The sequence below is a fragment of the Miniopterus natalensis genome, chromosome 7, assembly GCF_054644295.1.
Source record: "Miniopterus natalensis isolate mMinNat1 chromosome 7, mMinNat1.hap1, whole genome shotgun sequence".
NCBI classification, from domain to species: domain Eukaryota; kingdom Metazoa; phylum Chordata; class Mammalia; order Chiroptera; family Miniopteridae; genus Miniopterus; species Miniopterus natalensis.
In genome coordinates, this window is record NC_142087.1 from 36,461,748 (window position 1) to 36,480,351 (window position 18,604).

The 18,604-nt window shown below is 44.5% G+C and overlaps 1 protein-coding gene across 1 annotated transcript in view; it reads right to left on the reverse strand.

Annotated features, from left to right (window-relative positions):
• Positions 1-18,381, reverse strand: part of APCDD1 (APC down-regulated 1) — a 32,638-nt gene extending 14,257 nt beyond the window's left edge. Inside the window, exons 1-3 of the mRNA XM_087818937.1 lie at positions 18,240-18,381; positions 6,189-6,372; positions 2,701-3,232 (exon numbers count right to left, since the gene is read on the reverse strand). Coding sequence (XP_087675063.1) covers positions 2,701-3,232; positions 6,189-6,372; positions 18,240-18,297 — 774 coding nt within the window. The 5' untranslated portion in view covers positions 18,298-18,381. The remainder of the gene's footprint in view (positions 1-2,700; positions 3,233-6,188; positions 6,373-18,239) is intronic.
• Positions 18,382-18,604: the final 223 nt, after the last annotated feature.

Genomic DNA, 18,604 nt, shown 5'->3' on the forward strand with positions numbered 1-18,604 from the left:
AGAGAAACTAAGACTCCAAAAGGTCAGGTAACACTACTAGTGCCCCCTAGCTGATGACCACAGGAGAACTGGATTCCAGATTGGCTACCATCTCCAAGTCCATATTCTTGCCAATTTATCCAGATGATGTTTAAAAAAGCAAAAAACTCTTCAACTCTCTGTTTATAAAAATTCTGAGATGGTCAGCCTTACAACTCTCATCCTTAATTCTCCATGCCAATGTCAATAACTCACTTTCAAGACATTTTTCCTCCCAGAGCCACAACTGTATGCTTCTGCTCTCCCAACAACCAGGCTCTATTTAGTGAAGGGCATTGACCAGAAGAACTCCCTCCTCCAGAACCGGAGGAGGGAGGGAGAGTGAACTGTCTGTAACTACAAGTCTTAGGAATCTTCGTTTTATCTTTCAGACTTTCTGAAGAGCCATGCCACCAGAAGGAAAACAGTGAGTTTGAGGGATAAGAGAGAGGGATAAGAAAACAAAATAGTTATATTAATAGTTTCTTTTTTAGAGTCCTAAAAAGAACTTAAGAGATCAAAGAGCCAATAAGGCATCTGCAGGTGAGGAAACAAAATCTCAACCTGAGTGTGTGCAGATGACCAGCCCAAGGTCAGGTATAGAGCTGGAGAGAGGGGTCCTGACTCCAGCCCAGGCAGTTCTGGGGTTGTACCCTGGCTCCTCCTTGAGCAACTCGGCTCCTTCCTCCTTCCTCAGCCCCTTGCCTCACTGCCCAAGTTGGGGCTGTTTTGCTGCTCATTAGTGTCCCCCCTGCAGGATGAGCAGGAATGGAAAGGACTCTGCTGGCTTAGCTGATCTTCAGAAAGGTTCAGGGTGAGACAGGGGCTGGCATTCTTGGCTCCCATGAGTTTTCTGAATTATCTGTGGAACATTTTTATTCATGACATTCTTACCTCCCATCACCAGAGATAATTTAAAAGTTGGCTAAACTGTACTCAGAGGGAGCCAAATGTACGTATGAAAATCCCCTTTCCTGGCTGCTATCACACACCAAAGATTTCAACAAAAGTGCTATTTAGCTGCAGCACTCACCACAGACTCTGGATAATGCTACCAACTAGAAAGGTCCCAGAATGGAACTGAAGCTCATCACTCCTCCGTTTTCCCCAAAAGCAGGCCCTCAGCCAGGTGCCGCCCTGTGGAATATTCTCCTGATGCTTTTGCATCTAAGTGTGGAACATCAGAGCTTAGGCTCCCCCACCTCACCCTTCCCAAGAGGATGTCTGGAAGCGGGCGTGACGGTGCCCTCTTGCTCGCTGCCCTAACTCACCTTTTCCCCCCCTCAGTGCCTCTGGCACTTGTGAGGCAGAACACAGTGGACCTGGCCCCTGTTCTCCACTGGAACTACCCCAGTGGCATTCTGAACCATGCTGGTGAGCTAGCTGAGTGTGGAGAGCCCAGGGGGTCCTGGGTCTGAAGCCCTCGGCCCTCAGTCGGCCTCACCTCACCTCACACACAAGACCATCCCTGACCAGCGTCCAGAGGAAGTGGCCTCTGCCAAGTGGGCTTCCTCAGCAGATTTCCCACAATTATAGTAAGGGCGACTTTCATTACACGAGCTCACAACAGCACAGCTAAAAAGATAACGCTGAGTGGTCTTGGCAGGGGAAGTATTCTGTGATCTCTCCACTAGTCATGAATGAGCTCAAAGGACTAAGAAGAAAAAAGAGTTTTTAAAAAAATAAATGAACTGCCAAACAGAAGTCAAAGAAGACCCTGCAATTAGAATTGCTGTTCTAGAGGAAACTGCCCCCACCCTGGTCCACCGTGATCAGAGCCCCGCACGCCCTCCCTGCCTTGAGCTTCCCTGACTCCTGCAGTGGAAATGATTGCATTACCTGCTGACACGAACTCTGAGCCTGTGGGAAGAAAATGCTTTGTGAATTCCAAATGTAATTATTGGACTATCATTGGAGAAAAGGGCACTGTAAGGTTTTAATGGTTTCCTGCCCTGCTCTGTTCTCTTTTCTGATCACAGTGACTTGACATTTCATTCAGTCAAGTGTGGGGTCTGGAGAAAGAGGTTTGGGTTCACGTTCCACTGAAACTAACTGGGTCACCTTGGGCAGGAGGCTAAACCCTTGAACCTTAGTGGACTCTTCTGCCTATGAGGGTGGTAACATTTCCCTCAGAGGGTCGCTGTGAAGTCTGAAAGTAGTGATGTGGGTGGGAGATCTTCACGGGGTCTACAGTCCTACGCAAACAGCACTGTCACTGTTCCCCAGAGCCTCCCCACCCCCTCCAGGGCTGGGATCACCCGTCTTTCCCACGTGTGGTTAGAATGTCTCCGTGTTTCCTTCCTGCTTTCCTTTTAGAATCACAGACAAGGTTCCTAAAGTGTTAAGAGTTGACAGGAGCCTCAGGAATTTTCTAGGACAACCACCCGAGACCCTACCATACCACCAACCCCAGAACCACCACCCACATCAAATATGAAAATAGATGCCCCAAATCATAGAGCAAACTGGTGGCTGACTAGGTCTCCTGACTCTAGTGATGTGTCCCTGCCCCAGAAGTGCTCTGACACTCCTCTCACCTCTCACCAGTACCTCCCTCATGACTCAGTTCTCTCTCTGTCATGGGGTCCCTTTGACCCCACTGACACATCACTCCTTAGGGCCCTCATTTTACTTCACAAAGAGAAGGCTGCAGGGCCCTGCGTCCAATCAGCTTTGGGGTACCTTAGCATTCTGCAGGGGGGGCTGGTAACTGGACGGCCGGTAGAACGTCCTCTGGGAGGCGTCGGTGTGGATGTCGCCAAGGAAGAGCTCCTCCACCAGGCGGTCCAGGTGGTGCTGCAGGTACTGCTTCTCCACCCGGAGGAGCTGCAGCTCATGCATGGCGAAGTTCACGGCCCTGGTGCACTCACAGCCGTCCTCCTCCTGCAACAGGTCGTAGGGCACGTCCTGCACCCAGGCACCTCCAGCAGGGACGAAGCCGGGGCACGTGCGGTTCACCAGCTGGCTGAGCCTCTCGGCGACCGCCTCCGTGTGGCAGATGACCTGCACGTTGTGCAGCTGGTAGTCGGCTTCCGTGCCCCCGCGGATGATCCAGGAGGCCTGGCGCAGGCGGATCTTGCCTCGGATGATGAGGGTGTAGGTGGGGCTTGTGCACCGGTTGCCGCCATAGTAGAACTGGTAGGCCTTGAAGGTGTTATTGTGGTAGAATCTGTAAGACCTTGTGATGAACTCTGGGCCAGACCTCACTTCACAGCTGAAGAAGAAAAGGGGAAGAGAGGCTTTTTAGAGCCCAAAGGCAGGAGGAAGAGATTCATTACAGTGTTAAGAAGCTAGAGCGATAATAACAGAATGCTTACTCTGTTCTAAGTCCTGTATAGATATCAGTTCATTGAATCCTCACAATAACTTCTGAGTTAGGTAGGTATTATTATTGTCCATATTTTAGATGGGGAAACAGAGGCACAAGAGACTAAGTAACGTGGCCAAGGTCACATAACCAGCCAGCATCAGAGCCAGATGGTGAACCAGAGCAGCCCGGCCCTAGTGCCTATGAGTCTGATCATTCTACATCAGAAAGCCTTTCATTCGCTTTATGAACAGGCCAGGAGAGCAGAAATCTGCTATCCCCAGTTCTACCCACAGGCCTAACTTACAGAGAAATTTCTTCCCTGCTGGTAGGAAGAAGGAAAAAGACTATGTTTCTAGCCTATAAAAGAAGTTCCCTTATGCAAGCTCAGAAATGACTGATTTCCTGACAACTTCTGTTTTATGGACCTTGTCTAGAGCAGGCAGGGGCTAGATGTCCATCATGCTAAAATGGAATCTAGTCTTGGGGAGGCGTCACTTAAAGGCAATCAGAAATTCGCCCTCCCTTCCAGTCAAAATCAATTTTCCCTCTAGAAAAATAAAGAGGCAGTTACTAACATTAAGCTAATATAACAACAGTAATAAGGGTTCCTTTTGTTTTGAGTTGTTGACAACGATAAAATGGTTTTTTGCTGTGGCATGACATAAATGCTAAATTCCCAGGCCAGAAATACTTGGACTGGGTGGACAGAGCACAAATGGCCCAGTAGGTTAGAACTTACATACCTTCCTTACACTGTCCTAATTGTAATCAATTCATAGACATGCAGCAGAGCCCATACCAGGCAAATGATGTTTTCTTTAATATGTTAGCCAAAAAATTTGTCCATACCTCTTGCTAGATCCTAGTCTCAGTTACATCATGACTTTCATCTCATTAATTTTGGTCTCATAACTCTGCTCAGGTCAATAATATATATTATATATATTATGTACTATATAATATACTTATATACACTAATTCTGGATTGAGTTGACTCAGCATTGCTAAATCAAACAATGGGCTTGAATTCCCAAAGGCCAGTGGTTCTCAAACTTGTTAACATTTCTGTTTTTTAGTTAAACTGGTAAAAGACAAGCACTATTTTGAAGTGGGTACCTTTCACTAGGTAAAGATTGTCAATTGATGTCAAAATAACACCATAGAGACCTAAAGCACTCAGAAGTTCTTTGAGGATCCATCATCTGTGAAAAAGGAATGAAAGAAGACCCAGGAATTCTCCTCCATGGAAAGAGTTTAATGTGAGCAGAGAAGAGATTAATGTCCCTTGAGGTATAGCTAAGAAGATCACTTCTTTTTAATATTTTATTTAAGCACTGACGTTCTGCTGATTTGGCCTCTGGAGCTCGGCATATGTCAAGTCCATTCACTTCTCCATCTGCCCCGCCGCCATCCTTACCTAAGCCTCCTTCATCTCTAGAGGGAACTGGTACAAAGCTTTTCACTGGTCATCCCCAAACCACTTTTTCTACCATTCATTTGCCACACAGCAGCCAGAGCTGAATCATGTCTTAAGCATGGGCCTTGCTGAACACCCTTCATTGACTTCTCCGTTCTCTTAGAGTAAAAGCTAAACGCAGAGAGGAGACCTGGCTTCAAGGTACCCTGGGAGCTGACCCCACCCTCCTCGCAGCCTCATTTGGAGCTGTTCCCCCTGGTGTACACAGCCAGGCACATGTGCTCTGCATCAGTGGTTTCTCCATCCCAGGCTTTGCTAGTTCTTCCAGATGGAAGGCTCTTCTCTCAGTCTTCCCTCAGTCCAAGCGCATCCCAGTTCAAGTGTCCTCTTCTTTGCTAACTTTTCGTGACCCCACCCCATCCTAAAATAGGGTCTCCGGTATTCTCCTTTAGCACCTGTTGTTTCTTCCCTCATCATAGTACTTCTTTGTGTGTGTTTATTTGTAAAATTCCTGAAGACAAGGACCGTGTTTGTTTAGTTCACTGTTATAAACACAAAATCTAGAATAATGCTTGGCACACAGTTAATATTTGTATACTCAACCAATAGCTGTTAAATAAAATAATAAATTACTTAAAAGTACGTCATTAACTTTGTGCAAATATTTATCACGTGCTTATTTTGAGAAACTCAATTTTTATGGGTAAAAAAACCACCTCTGGGTCTTCATCATCTTATAAAATCCCTTTTTCTTCTCCATATTTATTTGATCCCTCCCCAAGGTGCCCAGAGGCTGCAGGGGAGAAGTGATCAGATCCCAGAGTTAGCCTTGTTAATTCTCAACAATTTAATGGGTAGGAGGAAAACTGCAGGTCTGCCTCTAGGCTATTTTTAAAAGCTCTAATGGAAGATAAGCCAGAGCTCAAACTGGGATAAATCTCAGCTCTGCAGCCTGGAAAAGAATCCAAGAACTATGGCCTGGCTAGTAGAGGTAGCTTGAGAACCTTTTAACTTACTCTTAGAACCCTGAAGCTATATATTAAATTACCAGAATATGGCTGGAATATTTAGACCATCAGAAACTTGCAAGTCATGTTTCAGGGTTGGAGAAACACAGACTGCTAATTTCACTTGCTAATGGTTTCTTTTTATACAGGAGTGGTCCCACAGAGTTCGGTAAACAAGGACCTATTCACTCACACACTGTGGTTAACAGTGGTGCAATATCATCTCTGCTTTAGCTGTGATTTCTACAGTACTCAGCTCTGTTTCCTTACCAACCAGAATTTCAAAGCCTTGTTTGGCTTAGTTAGACTTTAGACAACACCTAAATCATTGTACGTTATATAAAGTCTATATGCATCTGAGAAGCCCTAAAAAGGGCCTTCCATAGAAGTGTGCTCCCCAGTCCCTCCTGCGCCCCTCCTGCCTTGGTCCTCTTACCCAGTGGACACCCAGTGGCCCTCGATCGCGGGCGGCATCTGCACAGTGATCCTCGCACCATTGTGGAGATGTTTGAGCATATGATGACACTGTGATTCCTTGAACGCCCTCCAGGCACTTTTCTCCAAGGATCTAGGATGCGCTCTGCTATCTGGATGAAGGAGGGCAGAACCCTCTCCCAGCCCTGAAAAAGAATAGTGGAAGTTGGCAAAAAGGTGGGTAACAGCAGACGCATCAGGCTGAAGATCCACCTCTGTGGCAGGAAAATCACTGAAAGTGGGAAATGTACACCTCCCCTGACGCCACCAGGCTTTATCACTGCCTCTGCTTTCAGAAATCCACAGTCCAAAGCGGGGAGTGTCCCGGGAGATCATTCCCCAGGTGAGAAAACTGAGGTCCATGGTGATAACAAACATGGGCTTACACAAGGTCCCTTGGCTAGTTCCTAGCAAAGCCTTAACTCCAATCCATGCATCTATGAAATAGCAGTCATGCATGTAAATGAGCAGTTGTGCAGCGCAGACAAATGTATGTCACAAGGGATGTAGAGAAGAAAAACAGACATGTTCTAGAGACACCAAAGAGGAGGAGATGGGACTGAAGGGCGAGGTGAGAGAGGGGTCATCAGGAAGGATGACCAGTGCATGGCCCATTTAGGTGAGGAAGGGAAAGGGTGAGGAGACCAGCCTCAGTGAAAAGGGAATTTTGATGAAATGGAGAAAGACCCAGGGAACAGCTCCGAAAACCCAACTGTGATCGGCTCCCTCGTGTGGCTCCCATATGCTCACACCAGGTCATGTATCTTCTGGTTTCTCCAAATGGATGCCCTCTCAGTGGTGCAAGTCATATACTTGCCCTACAATGTAGGTAGGGCATAGCATTTCCCCCCAGTATCTTCCAAGTCTGGCCCCTCCTCACCCCCGTAAAGTCGGAGACAAAATATGCAATACAGAGTTTAAAATTAAGAGTGATTACTACAAAACTGCACATTTTTTAGTTCCAATGGGTAAAGGAATAATAGGCCTAAATTCATCTGCAGTGTAAGTAGTTTATCCTACAAACAGTAGTAAACTCTCATCAGTCTAGTGTTGAGCACAGCCTGCTGTCTGGTTATCAGTTGTGATGTGGCTAACTTAAAATCAATTTTAATTCAAGTCATGAGGCATTGGGAGTTGGGGAAGATTCTACTTTAAATATGACACTGAACATTTAGTGAAGATGCCATCAACTCACTATCAATTGAGCTATGTGCTAAAAACTGATTTTTAAACCCCTTCACACCCTGCAAATGTTTTCCTGTAAAGATAAAAAGCCTGGAGGATAGTGGATGTGGGTGAAATCTCCAGAGCTAGGCTGCTTGAATTTAAAACTGGATCTGCCACTTAAAGGATTTCACCCTATCCAAGACTTCAATGATTGTTAAGGTGCATCATTATTTTATTACCAGAGGCAAAAGTGCTTATATTTAAAGGATGACACAATGCCTTCAGAGTCTTGAGATGCACATGAATCACGCACAGCGGCCTCTGGTTGCTTTGACATTTCTTTTATCTATTCATAAAGAAGTGGCCATGTCTTGCCTTTAGTTGTACTGCATCATATGGGAAAGGTAATCCCTTTGCTTTGCACATATCTCAATAACAAAACCCAAAACATCTCATTTTTTGTGTGGATATCTTTCTTTCTAAGCGATTGATTGTTGCCCTGCGAGAAAATATGGAATTGAAGTTCTTCCTCCAGTGATCAATTTGCTTCACTAATGTCAAACAACACTCCACTGCTCTGTGAAGGGCCTGTCTGCCCCAGCCGGTGTGGCTCAGTAGGTTGGAGCGTCATCCCGTGCACCAAAAGATCTCCGTTCGATTCCTGGTCAGGTCACATACCCAGGTTTCGGGATCGATCCCCTGTTGGGGAGCATACAGGAGGCAACCGATAGCTGTTTTTCTCTCTCTCGCCCTCTCACTTCCTCTAGCTCTAGAATCAATGAAAAACATATCCTCAGGTGAAGGTTAAAAAGAGAGGCCTGTCTGACTTTCACAGTGATTTTTCTTCTGTGTTCAGAGTGTAACTTATAAGAATTATGCAGGGTAAAATCAAGCATGCTTGGCTCAAATGTTTATTTTTAAAACCAGCCTATTTGCAACTAGACTCAAGATACAGAGTACGAGGGATGCACATAAAGGAAGTGAGTGATGTGATGACATCTGTGCCTGATGTGGTGAGCAGCTGCGTCCAGGCAAAGACAGTGTCATCCTCTCCCAACCGCTACCTGCAGGCTAACAGAGACTGGAACCCCCAGTGACCTTAAGATGTACATCCACTGCAAAGATCTTAAAATATAAAACATATATATATATATATATATATATATATATATATATATATATCTTACCATTGATGAAACACACTATTAGCACTGTGACCTTAAATTACTTAACCTCTCTAAGCTTTAATCTACTCATCTGTAATGAGAGGATGACATTACCCATCTCTTAGGGTTGGTCTGTTTTCTTTAACACAGGGCCTGGCACATAGTTCTCATTAAATGTTAGCCGTTATTTTAAATAATAATTAAGCTCTTAGACCACTCTCAAAAAGACCTTCCCAGCTAATAGTACAGTTAAAATGATGATAAAAGTCACCCAGAGCCAAGCTCACCCTGAGTTCTGGGATGGCCAGAGTACTCAGAGTAAAGACACAGGGCTCTCTGGCAAAGCTAACTGGTAGCCCTGATGTAGAAGAGGGTGGGACCCAAAGTGCCAATCTCTGTGGTTGCTGACAAGTTCCACTCAGTTTAACAAGTACCTATTCACTGTTACTCCAAATATTTTAGAGGCCCGAAGCATAAAGGGGAATAAAGATACGTTTTTTCTGACCTTGAGGCTCTTAAGGTCTCACAGGCCTAGATGTCAGAGAACAGGGTAGAGATGATGAAGGAGGTTCTGGGAGGAAAGCTGGGAGTTCAAAGGCAGAGGAAGAGGGGGTGAGGTCAGGATGTGCATGGGTCATTCATAAGGCTACAGTCACACAGGAAAGACACCTACAGTTACGCTTTTTAACCCAGGGTGGAAGAAATAGAATCCAAGAGGGACCAATATGTAATCATTAGAAAGTAGGCAAGAATATAAATTACTCAGGGTTTCCAGAGTCAAATCTCCATTGCATTATTGTGCTTACTGAGCAAGGCACAGGAACCTGCAAGGCTGTCAGTCAAGAGAATGTGAGAGCAAGCAGTCAGATGGAGAACTCCACAGTGAGCACAGTACTCAGGACAGTGATTTTGGGCCTGCACTCCAGGGCGAAACTGCATTTTCAGGGTGGAGGAGAGGAGGGATTGATATTTTTCCCTTCTTACCTTTTCCATTCAAAGTCTCCACCCCTTGATTACTCTTAGGGAGCAAAATTAAATGGGTCAAGTAAAAGCAGGAGTTGCTGTCGGTAGGAGAAACTGTCTCTTAGGTCTGCAGTCCACTGACAGCAGTCTCCAATATTTACTTGGCTCATCTGATGTGGAAAATGTGGACAGCCACTCTGGCCAAGTTGGTTGGAGTGTCGTACCACAAACTGAAAGATCAGGGGTTCAATTCCCGGTTGGGGCACATACCTAGGTTGCAGGTTTAATCCCTGGTTGGGGCACGTGCAGGAGGCAACCAGTCAATGTTTCTCTCTCACATTGATGTTTCTCTATTTCTCTCTCTCAAATCAATAAACACATTTTTAAAAAGAAAAGAAAGTATGGACGGCCTTCTTGTGAAGGCTGGGAATTATAGGTCATTTGAAGCACCAAGAGAAGCCAAGTGTAAGAGCTGTATCTTTATACCCCAAGACTTCCTTGTCTGGATCAGCCACGGTGTACCCTCCAAAGAGACCAGACTTGGACTTCTAGTCAACCCACGGACCCCTGAGTTTACTGTGTCACCTGGAGTGTGTCAACTACAACGTGGGACTGAAACTAGCAACTTACTCAAACAGTCAGAAAGGCTCAGAAGGGACAGGTATTGTTCTAGGTATGGAAACTTCAAACATTATGCCTTGAGGGAATCTCAGTTGGGCAAGAAACCAGGCCCCATAAGGGCTTGTAGAGGGACTCTTAGGGACAGAGGCAGCAGGCTCTGAATTCATCCTTGCTGGGGTTCATGGAAGGGCAGCTAGGCCTTGAAGACTGAACAGAAGTGGTCTAAGCAGAGCACACAGCACATTCAAACACAGGAGGCAGGCAGGAGAGGCCTGTGTAGGAGGAACTGGAGAGGCTCAGGGAGGGGAGATCACAGGATGGCCCAGGGCAGAGGAGCAGCAAGAGACAGGGCCATGATGAAGACTGCCATGTGTCACACTGAGTGTGGGTTTAACTGGAAAGGTGAAGAGGAGCTGCCAAAAGATTTTAGGCAATATAATGGCATGATACGAATTCCATTTGCAAAGATCGCTTTTCCCTTTTTTGGAAGGATGGGAAGCAGATGGAAGGAAGAAGTTCAATTATGAAGCTTCTACAATGGTTGAGTAAATGAGGAAGGGAAAAAGAAGAGAACCTCTTTCAACAAATGGAAGTAAATATTTTTTGTAGTCTTAGAGAGGCACCGACCATTTTTTGCATGTTATAGGGAGAGATATTACCAAGAAATTATATTAAAAGAAAGAAAAGATGAGAAGAATGGAAAGAGAGAAAGAAGGAAGGAGGAAGATAGGAGCCTCTACTAATTCAGCACTCCATATGAAGAGAAATTTTTGCAAAATATTTATATGTCCTATTTTAATACATCTTAAATTCTGTAAATCAATCATCCTGGTACTTAGCGATGCAGTACTTAAGTATGGCAACTACCTGCAATGATAGTTCCTGTCTGAGTATACCTATTATTTATAATAATAAATGTGCTTATTATACACAATAACTTTTTAAAATCTCCACTTAACTGGATTTTTTGTGTAATTGGAAGTGTTGGCTAATCACAATATTTGGTTGTTGAAAATTCTGCCACTGTATATTGAATGCGGTTGACACGATGATCTTTTTCAGATGATTCAGGTTCTTCACGAAGCCTCAAGGTCATTATTAGGAACATCACTGCCCATAAAATGGTACTTTGGATACAGAGGTACTGAAGTGAACAGGTAACAGTGCTGGTTAAGCCATGAAAGGTTTCTCCCCTTATTTTCCTTATAAGACAAGAGTGAGAAAGTGTGTGTGTTAATTGGTTAATTGAGGATTTGAGAAGTTTTGGTTAATTGAGAAAACTAATTAATTGGGTTTCCATTCATTAATATTTTGCTGTAAATGAATCCAAGGAAAAGAGTATCTCTAAGGATTAAATAACAACTATATGGTAAGAAAGTAGCTGTGAGTTTTCAGTCTTTGAGGTGGATTTGGGTTAAGTCATCTGATATGTGCCTTTTTCCTGTACAAAGTAATCATTATAATAATGGGTGATAACTAAAGTTTGTATAACACTTGACAACCCACTTTATGCATATTTCATCTCATTTATCAAATGGTAGTTACTATATAGGTAAAGAAAGGAGTAAGAGGAGAACCACACGTTAATATGAAGTGTTCCACAAAGAGCCAGTCGATGATACCAAGTGAACTGGAAGCTCTCCACACCGTCCCCAGGCCAGTGGAATCCCGAATAAGGAAGCTATCAAAGTGACCTCACTATAAAATGGTCTCCAACATCAGGGGTCCATGACCTGGGCCCAGATAAAGCAATTAAGACAAATAATATAACAAGTAAGTGCAGGAGAAAAAGGTAGGCTCTGGAAGGAAATTGTGTACCGCTTGAAAACAAATTAATTCCTGAAGACTTTAGGGTACAATTTTATAGATCACCACTTCCAGAGAACTAAATGAGACCCTGGGGCTCTGGAGCATTTATTCATGTGCACCCATGTGTGCGCTTGTGTGTGTGTATCTGTGCATGTGTGTGTTATGCACAAGTGATTTACTCCAAAGGAATAAATTACTCCACAACAGTAATCCTAAATGACTGTAGAATGATCTTAATTACTATTATCAATGCAACAGTCTATGCTTCAGAGAGTGAAAGCTCCAGTGCTACCAAATAAAAAACCAGATTTCCCAAAATGAAAGGAAGCATAGGGTTGACCATTTCTGCAGATTTACACCCTAAATGCAAAGCCTATGTGGCCAGCTAACTGTTTACATCATTGAATTGGCCAGATTATGCATGGAGAAAGCAGTCCTTAGCACATTTTTCAAAGGGGACAAACATAGGACTTCTACCACAGTCATCCGCAGCAAAGCTTATTCCTAAACCCATAGTGCCCTCAAAGAGCAACCCAGTCCATGGATGGGGCCAAAAAGGGTGAAGGGTGTGGGAGAGGGAAGGGGTACAGTGACTGCTTGCCTTTTGAAAGCCAATATTCATTCATTCAATAAATAGTTGAGAGCCTACTATCTATGTGTGAGGTTATCTTTTAGGCATGGACCATTGCTTTTACATGTGATAGGAAAAATGCAAGGACAGTACACTCCATGTCCCCATCCCAGATTTTTCTAGATATATTCCTCAGTTTTTTACCTGCCTATGTAGATTGAGAACCAAAAGTTCCAAACCAGGTTACATATAATGAAATGTAAAATTAGTTGGGAAGGAAACAATTTTCAAGCACACTTTGAAAACTAATGTTTGATCAGATTAGTGTCTATATATGTAGTTTAATGCTTAAAAAAAAAACCACAATGAAAAAGGCTAAATAAGTATAATGTCAAAATATTAACTATGGTTGTCTCTGGGTGGAGGGTTTTACATGATTTTTTTTCCTAATTCATTTTGTATGTTTCTGTACTTTATATAATGTGACATATAGTCCTTTGAAAATCAGAGTGAGAAAATATTCTCAGGTTAGAACTGGTATGATACCTAAAAACCTGAAGCAGATAAAATGAGACTGATTAGATTAAATGCAGGTAATTACTTAGCCATGAAATTGCCCTGCCCAATTAAATAAGCAGTCATTACAGTAAATGTGTGCTTTGAAGTGGATACTGCTAGATAAACTCCAGCACAGCTTTTCATGTTTGGGAATAAAAGCATGTATGTATCACAGACCTACTGGATTTTACTACCATATGGATACCTGTGCTTACCAAGCTCTTGTTTTTATTTCCATTATTTTTTTAGATAAAAGCAAAGAGAGCTGGTTTTGCCAATCTTTAAAACTTCATGTCTATAAGTATTTTCCCTTTATGAGAAACATAATGAAGTCAAGATTTCAAATTCCTGGCTCCAACTGATTTTAGCTGAACACAAGGTAATTTTCTGTGTCTTTTTCTTCTAATGCCATGGTCCCCAGGCTAGACACTGGGGTCGAACCACCGACTGCTAAATTTACATGTTGGGTCTGTACCTGGCTGCTGCCGCCACACCCATGCTCCTCAACACAGTTGGGTGCGTGCGTGCGTGTGTGTGTGTGCGTGTGCGTGCTGGGACCCCCAGCAGGGAAAATGCTGCCGTCAACCAAAGTGATATCCTCCCAGCTCTGGAGCTCTGTGATAGACTTCTCTTCCTCACCCCTAGATATTCTTCAGGACTCTTTAGGAAAGGGAGACTGGTCTTCCTCACAACCCACGTCTCTAGCAAGCAGTGACACTTGGCACATAGTAGGTTAGCTGAATGAATGAATCTGGAGAACAGAATACTGGTAATTATTTGGGGGGACATCATATCCTTTTTCTAACCTAGGTAACTATCATGTGAATTTCCAGAATAATTTTATTCTGCAATTAAAGAGAACTGAACACCCTATACATTCATAATCTTGACATAGTGAGAAGTGACGCTTGGAGGATGATGGCAGGTTTTTTACTGAAGTTTCCTCTGTAATCACTTTGACTCTATAGGCAGAGTCTATTGACATGTCCTGCTATGTAAGCTTTCAGTAAGGTATACAGTCACTGACCTATCTTTTTATATTTCTAGTCTTACATGTTTTATGCTTTACTTTAATTGATTAAAGTTATCAATCTGTCCCTAAACAGTATGCAATTGCACAAGGCTATTACCCACTCATGTTCAGTTCTTTCCTCATTTAGGGAGAAAAAAGAATAAACACAGCGCCAGGCCAGTATGGCTCAGTGGCTGAGTGTTGTCCCATGCACCAGGAGGTCTCCGTTGACCCTGCTCAGGGCACATGCCCAGGCTGCAGGCTAAATCCCCCGTGGGGGGCATGCAGGAGGCAGCCCATTGCTATTTCCCTCTCATCCATGTTTCTAGCTCTCTTTCCCTCTCTCTCTAAAATCAATAAAAACATTTTTAAAAAACAAATGAACATGGCGATTATAGATCTGCTTGGCCATATGTATGAAGCAAGTCAATTTATTTCCCAAAATAATACTTAACATCTGTCTCAGAACCTTGCCCCGTTATGAACAGATGAGTCATATTCCTTTTTAACATTTCATTTTATGACTAAGGAGGGAAAGGTGCAGAAAAGACAATGTTTTCTTGTTTACAAGAACTATCCTCAGTAAAATAGCATTTCAAAGAGTCTTGTTTTTTACCTTAAGGTATTTCCTCAGATTTTGTTGGTTAAGCTATCATTTGGAAATATACAGTTTTTTAGTATTTTGAAAGAATATATGCTCGAATAAAATAGCTCAAAAATGTCTTCACCGCCCGGCCGGTGTTGCTCAGCGGTTGACCACCCGCCTATGGACCAGGTGGTCACAGTTTGATTCCCAGTCAGGGCACATGCCTGGGTTGCGGGCTTGATCCCCAGTGGGGGGCGTGCAGCACACAGCCAACCAATGGCTCTCATCATTGATGTTTCTGTCTCTCTCCCCCTCTCCCTTCCTCTCTCTGAAATCAATAAAATATATATTATATATTTTTAAAAATGTCTTCACCTTTCAGAAAAGACAATGAATTTTACAAAAGTAAGCAGCACTGGGGAATAAGAATATCTCTCCCAACATCAGCTCCAAAACTTAAAATCAGAGAGAATTAGCACTTTGCTGTGCACTCAAGCACCATTTATTCTGGAATACCTCATGCTAACCTGTGTTTTTGGAACTGAATGACTTTTGTGGCTTTTCATTTAAGCAAAGAAAACTGATAATGCACATCTTCCAGCTGCATACCTTCACAACATTCAATAGGTTTTCTTTGGATTAAGAAATGCAGTTGTTTTCAGAAGTTGAGGGAGAGGAAGGTAACACTGACATGTATACTTTTATGCCATCAAATTCTGAACTTGAGTTTGCACTACGTTTCCAGTTTTAAAAAAACAGGAAAAATAAGCAATGGACTCGAGGCTTATCAGAGCTTAATTTACTCAGTTACAGGACCTAAAAGTGATTTATAACTTGCAATTAGTTGAAATAAAAGTAACCAAAAAAATGAGCAAAGACTGGATGCCAATAGCATCCTCATACAGAACTTCATGAAGGCCTGCAAACTTTTTAATCATATTAATATGACTTATCAGTGTAACAATCTATAAATAATGTCTGAAACTGAATTTATCAATGTTTGTCTCAAGTACATTTATAATCACAGAAAATATGTATTTACCTACTAATCACTACCATTAATAGACAGATGGTTAGCAAGATAAAATGCTTATCAGGAAAAAAATCATTAAGCCATTCTAAGGAGATTTCAGGTGATTTCCTTCAAACTTATAATGCCTATTAAAATATATGATCAAGCACCATCTGTTACTACAGTAATTTTAAATGCTTACAAAACCCCTAACTACAGAGTATGACACAGCCATTCTCTTGGGTTAGGTTGATTAATACCCATTTTCTGTCAAAACTACTTCAATCAAGTAAAACTCAGGCAAAAAAGGGGGAAAGGGAGAACACCCAATTCTTTCCTGGTGTTTTACATTATCCTGATGAATTATGACAAGCCTTTCTTAAATCCTGAGAATTTATACATTGAAGAACTATTCCCTGTTTATTTTCTTCCCTAGAGTTGGACATTCCCTGCATCCTAGGATCTAAGTAGATCTTTGGGAGACTCCAGTGTTAATAACTTTGCCATTGTAGATCCACTTTAAAATTGGATAACTTTTTGTAGGGTTATCCATGTCATCCAATTAAACGTCACAAACCTTTGTGTTTTAATCTTTTATCCTGTCATACACACACGTGCACATAGTGTAAGCACACATGCACATACAACCACAGGTCTGGCCCCATAGCCCTCCCATTTACCATTTACCACACAGACTGTCCCGACCATACTCCTTCCAGACTTTCTTCCAGGAAAGGGCACAGCTGTGTCTGGGTAATCCCTGATCCCGTGTTCAGGCCAACTAAGATTCGAATCTGGAGACTTGTGCTATACCCAGACCTCATGAAGGACATACTTGGACTCTTGTTACCTGCCAGCTATTAAAACCCTAGCTGGGACCAGTGGGGTAGGAAGTATAACTACAACCTCTACCTATCAGAGGAAAGAGAAAAATCTCAGTATGAACTGGCCCAGGCTGCACCGCTGAGGATCACGTTTGTGGTCCAAAAGTCAATGGTTTTATGCAAAAAATATTCTGTTTTGCCAAATTTCAAGTAATTTTTCATTTTAAAGTCATTTGACCATACTATCTTTCTTCTTCACAGATATTACAACAGATTTTTTTAAAGAGAACCATTTTCTCTGTTTCATCTCCCTCTCCCTCTTTTTTCTGGTGTGTGTGGCAGCTGCTGTTTGATCTGTTCATTGGCTCTGATTTGTTTCATGTTTCAGCCAAAGATGAAAACTACTCTGTAATTCTAAGCAGATGGGCCTAGGAGTGCAACCCTATAATTATAGCTTCTCTCTCTGGCCCTCGAATTGCAAGCTTTCCATCCTGACTTTTAAAGTCTGGGAATCACTAGAGTTCAGAACACACCTTGGCCATCAGGCAGGTCTGGCCCAGCCCAACATGTTTGCAAGGCCTGCGGAGCTGCGCGGCCCAAGCCCCCTGCCCAGAGTAGGACTACAAAAAACAGACAACAAAATTGCCATGCATAGCTTGCAGGTTAACCTTCCTAGATCTTCTAGGGTGGCTCATAGCCTGATCTGCAGTGCTAGCTCCAATGCATCCTGGAGCTCTATCCACAGCAGTGTCCTGGAGGGTAGTGATCTGGTCTGCAGGGGTTTGGGGGGGTGGTGGTAGGTACTGAGGAGGGAGAGCCAAGCTCCTGGTGGAGACACTCTGCTGAAGAAAAGTCAGGTGTCCATCACTAAGGAAGGTTCGCTCAGGACACCTGAATCAGCACCATGGGTTTTGCCACGGCCTGTCCTGATGGTCAACACCATTCCACCACAGAATCTGCCTTGGTGACTCCCAGGCAATTGTCTTCTCTTTCTCAGGGCAATTCCTGGAACTCTTTTAAAGTGCTAATGCTCTCTGGGTAAGAGTTTACTAGAGCTCCTGAGAAAATGTGGCACATGAAGCAAAGAAACAAAATGACCAAGCAATGGCATGAGGGAAATAAGACGTCAAGTTCTGGTGAACCTCGCAGACTCGTTTAATTATTACATCTTGGCTATCAGAAGTCCCCTGCTCTTTGAAACTGCATCCAGTCTACTTGGGAAAGAGCCCCCAAACCACCTTTCAAAAACCACTAGTCCTGGTAAGGGCACACAGACACGCGCGCGCTGTGTTTCTGCTAAATACTCCCAGTTTCTCTTCACAGCCCCATAAAGGCTTGGACCACATCAAGAGCCCCCTGCGCTCTGACGCTGGAGACAGGATCGCAAAGCCTGCGATTTCATGACAGTCTGCATGTTGCAGATCCCACCGTGGATCAAAGTTTTCCCCGGGACTTGAGGCAACCGATCCTGGAGATAAAAGTTGTGAGAGAGAGGTTTGCACCCTTCCAGAAAGAAAACGCCCGCCGCCAAGGGCTCGGGCGCTGCGGGGCGAGGAGCTCAGAGCCCAGCGAGCGCCGCGTCCCGCCTCCAGGGTGAGCAGGGGGAAGGGGCTCCGCGCGGCCGGCGCGGGACAGGGAGCCGCCGCGGCCGAGCCCGGCTCCCCCGGGGCGCTTCTGCGGCTCTCGGGGCTCCCCCTCCGCTGCGGCGCCCGCCCGGGACTCACCGTGAAGCACGAGGGCCGGGAACAGGTACGTGAGCAGGAGGCGGCACAGACAGGACATCTCCAGTCGTCCTCCGGGACCTCGCGCGCGCCCCGCACCGCTCGAGCCGCTAGCCGTCCGGGGCCCCTGCTCCCCGGGCACCGCCGCGGCGCCGCGCGCGCTCTGCCCCCCCGCCTCCAGCCTGGGACGAGCCGAGCGCCGCGAGTGCCTCGGCGCCGGGACACGGGGCGGCTCCGCTCCTCGGCCGCAGCCCGCGAGCGGCCGGGACAGGCCGGCGATCAGGCGGCCGCGCCGAGGAGCGCCATGCCCGGGGGGCGCGGGGCGGGGGCTGCGGGGCGCGCGCTCCCTCTGCGCCGGCGGGCCCCGC